The sequence below is a fragment of the Loa loa genome (genome assembly GCF_000183805.2).
Source record: "Loa loa unplaced genomic scaffold supercont3.1505, whole genome shotgun sequence".
Classification (NCBI taxonomy): domain Eukaryota; kingdom Metazoa; phylum Nematoda; class Chromadorea; order Rhabditida; family Onchocercidae; genus Loa; species Loa loa.
The window spans coordinates 1-1,954 of record NW_018109685.1 but is presented as its reverse complement, the minus strand read 5'-3'; the positions used below and the strand labels follow the sequence as shown (position 1 = coordinate 1,954).

The following is a 1,954-nucleotide window of genomic DNA, read 5'->3' as shown; positions in this document are numbered from 1 at the left end:
TTTTTTATAGGTGGTCGAGGTCATTTTTTTGGTGCAAAAGCAATCGATGAATTTATTGTACGATTGCAAATGAAATTAATTGTCCGTACGCATACACCATATGATAGGGGTCATTTTATGTTTGCATCGAAGCAACTATTGTCCATCTGGTCTAGTAATTGTAATAATGTCAAACTTGCAACTAGTTTATATATTAACCCACAATTACAGATCAGTGTACATTGTATGACACCTGTAATTGTAAAAACTATTGTCACTGATCAATTACCAGAAACGCTATCAGAAGTGGAAATTATTGAAGTAGAAGAGAGGAATAAACTTGATGGAATGTAACGTGTGAAATCTTAAAAAAAAAATTCTAAACTTAGAATTTACAAGATAATTTACTAGGTTAGGTTAAAAATTAGTTACAGAAATTGTGATAGGATTGTGAGATGGATCATTTCCTAAAAGATTTAAAATGGCCAACAAAATTTAAATCAAAAATCTTTCGATTGTATTTCATCGTTCATTTAAAATAATAGTTTCTCAACCAGAATGATCTATGAGAACTAAAACTACGATCCGTAAGGGTATTGATGCAATGAGTAAAAAAAAAAAAAAGCAAAAGCTATTCCTATCAATATTTTGATAAACTTGTACGTTAAAAACTTTGTTAAAAAAAACTTTTTTCTCTAATTAACAGAATTTATTTTTTTTAAACATTATGATCTTTGTTACAAATAAAAAAAAACTAAAATGATCGATGGTTAAGAGAATTAGTTGATAAATGAAAAATTAGTTTATGAAAAGAATTTTTTCATTTATTAACTAAATGATCCTTAAAGAATCTTCCAGAATTGTTCTTCAAAAAATCTCTCAAAATTTTTATTCTCTTGTTATTTTATCATTACAAATGTATTATTCAATTCATTTAAAATCTGTTGTAGGAATTATTTAAATAAATGTTAGAATTTCAGAATTATTTATTCATTTTGTTTAAAGGTTTTAAAAGATGTAATAAATTCTTGAATTTTAATTTGTTTTTTTTTTATTTTTTATGTGAATTGATACCAATATATTTATATGTATATTTTAAAGTTTTAAAAATTTTTATCATATTTTTTATGCTTATATCTAACAACATATTATTTAACGAATTTGTTTGATAGAACTATAAACAAATCTCAATGAAAATATTGTTTGTTTACAAATGCATCCAATATTTTCCACATGTAAGGATAGAAATTTTTCAGTTTTTTTTTTTTTTTTTAAATTCAATTTTAAATTTAGTATTTGAAGAAAAATGCTGCTGTTAATGGAAAATAAAATGGTAATAATGTAATAATGTACCTTTGCACTTACCCTTTTTTTTTTTTGCTTTCTTCATTTATTTTATTTTTACCTTGTTTAAGCAATACTTCCTAAAATTACTACATTCAGTGAAAAAAGATTGAATAAATCTAGAGAATTCAAAATTTATTATGTCTATTACCAGTACCATAATACCTGAATATGATGATACTGATGACGATAAAATAGTGGCTTGTATTATTGCGGTTAGTATTTTATTAAATAAATAATTGATTAATAAATTCAGTTAAATGATAATAATAAAAAGTAATTGCGGTGATAAATCCTCAATTTAGTAGGCATTGTAAAGGATGTAAAAATATTTTCAACAAATATTGAAGGTATGAATACGATTTCTGGTTCTATATTATTAATAATTATTAAATATGAAAATAGGATTTCAAAGATTACAATCGTCGTGATATTTAATTTTGTATAATTTTAATAAATATTTTCAACAAATATTGAAAGTATGAATATGATTTCTGATTCCATCTTATTGATAATTATTAAGTATAAAATAGGATTCCAAAGAAATGATATTTAATTCCGATATTTAATTCCATATAATTTTAATAAAGTTTTCAATAAATATTGAAAATACGAATATAATTTCTGATTC

At 23.0% G+C, this 1,954-nt stretch overlaps 1 protein-coding gene across 1 annotated transcript; it reads left to right on the top strand.

Moving 5' to 3' along the window:
- Positions 1-348, top strand: LOAG_15091 (hypothetical protein; the record flags this gene model as incomplete). The annotated part of the gene is made up of 1 exon (XM_003150582.1): positions 1-348. A coding segment is annotated over one exon (333 nt), but the record flags the coding sequence as incomplete, so codon positions are not given.
- Positions 349-1,954: the final 1,606 nt, after the last annotated feature.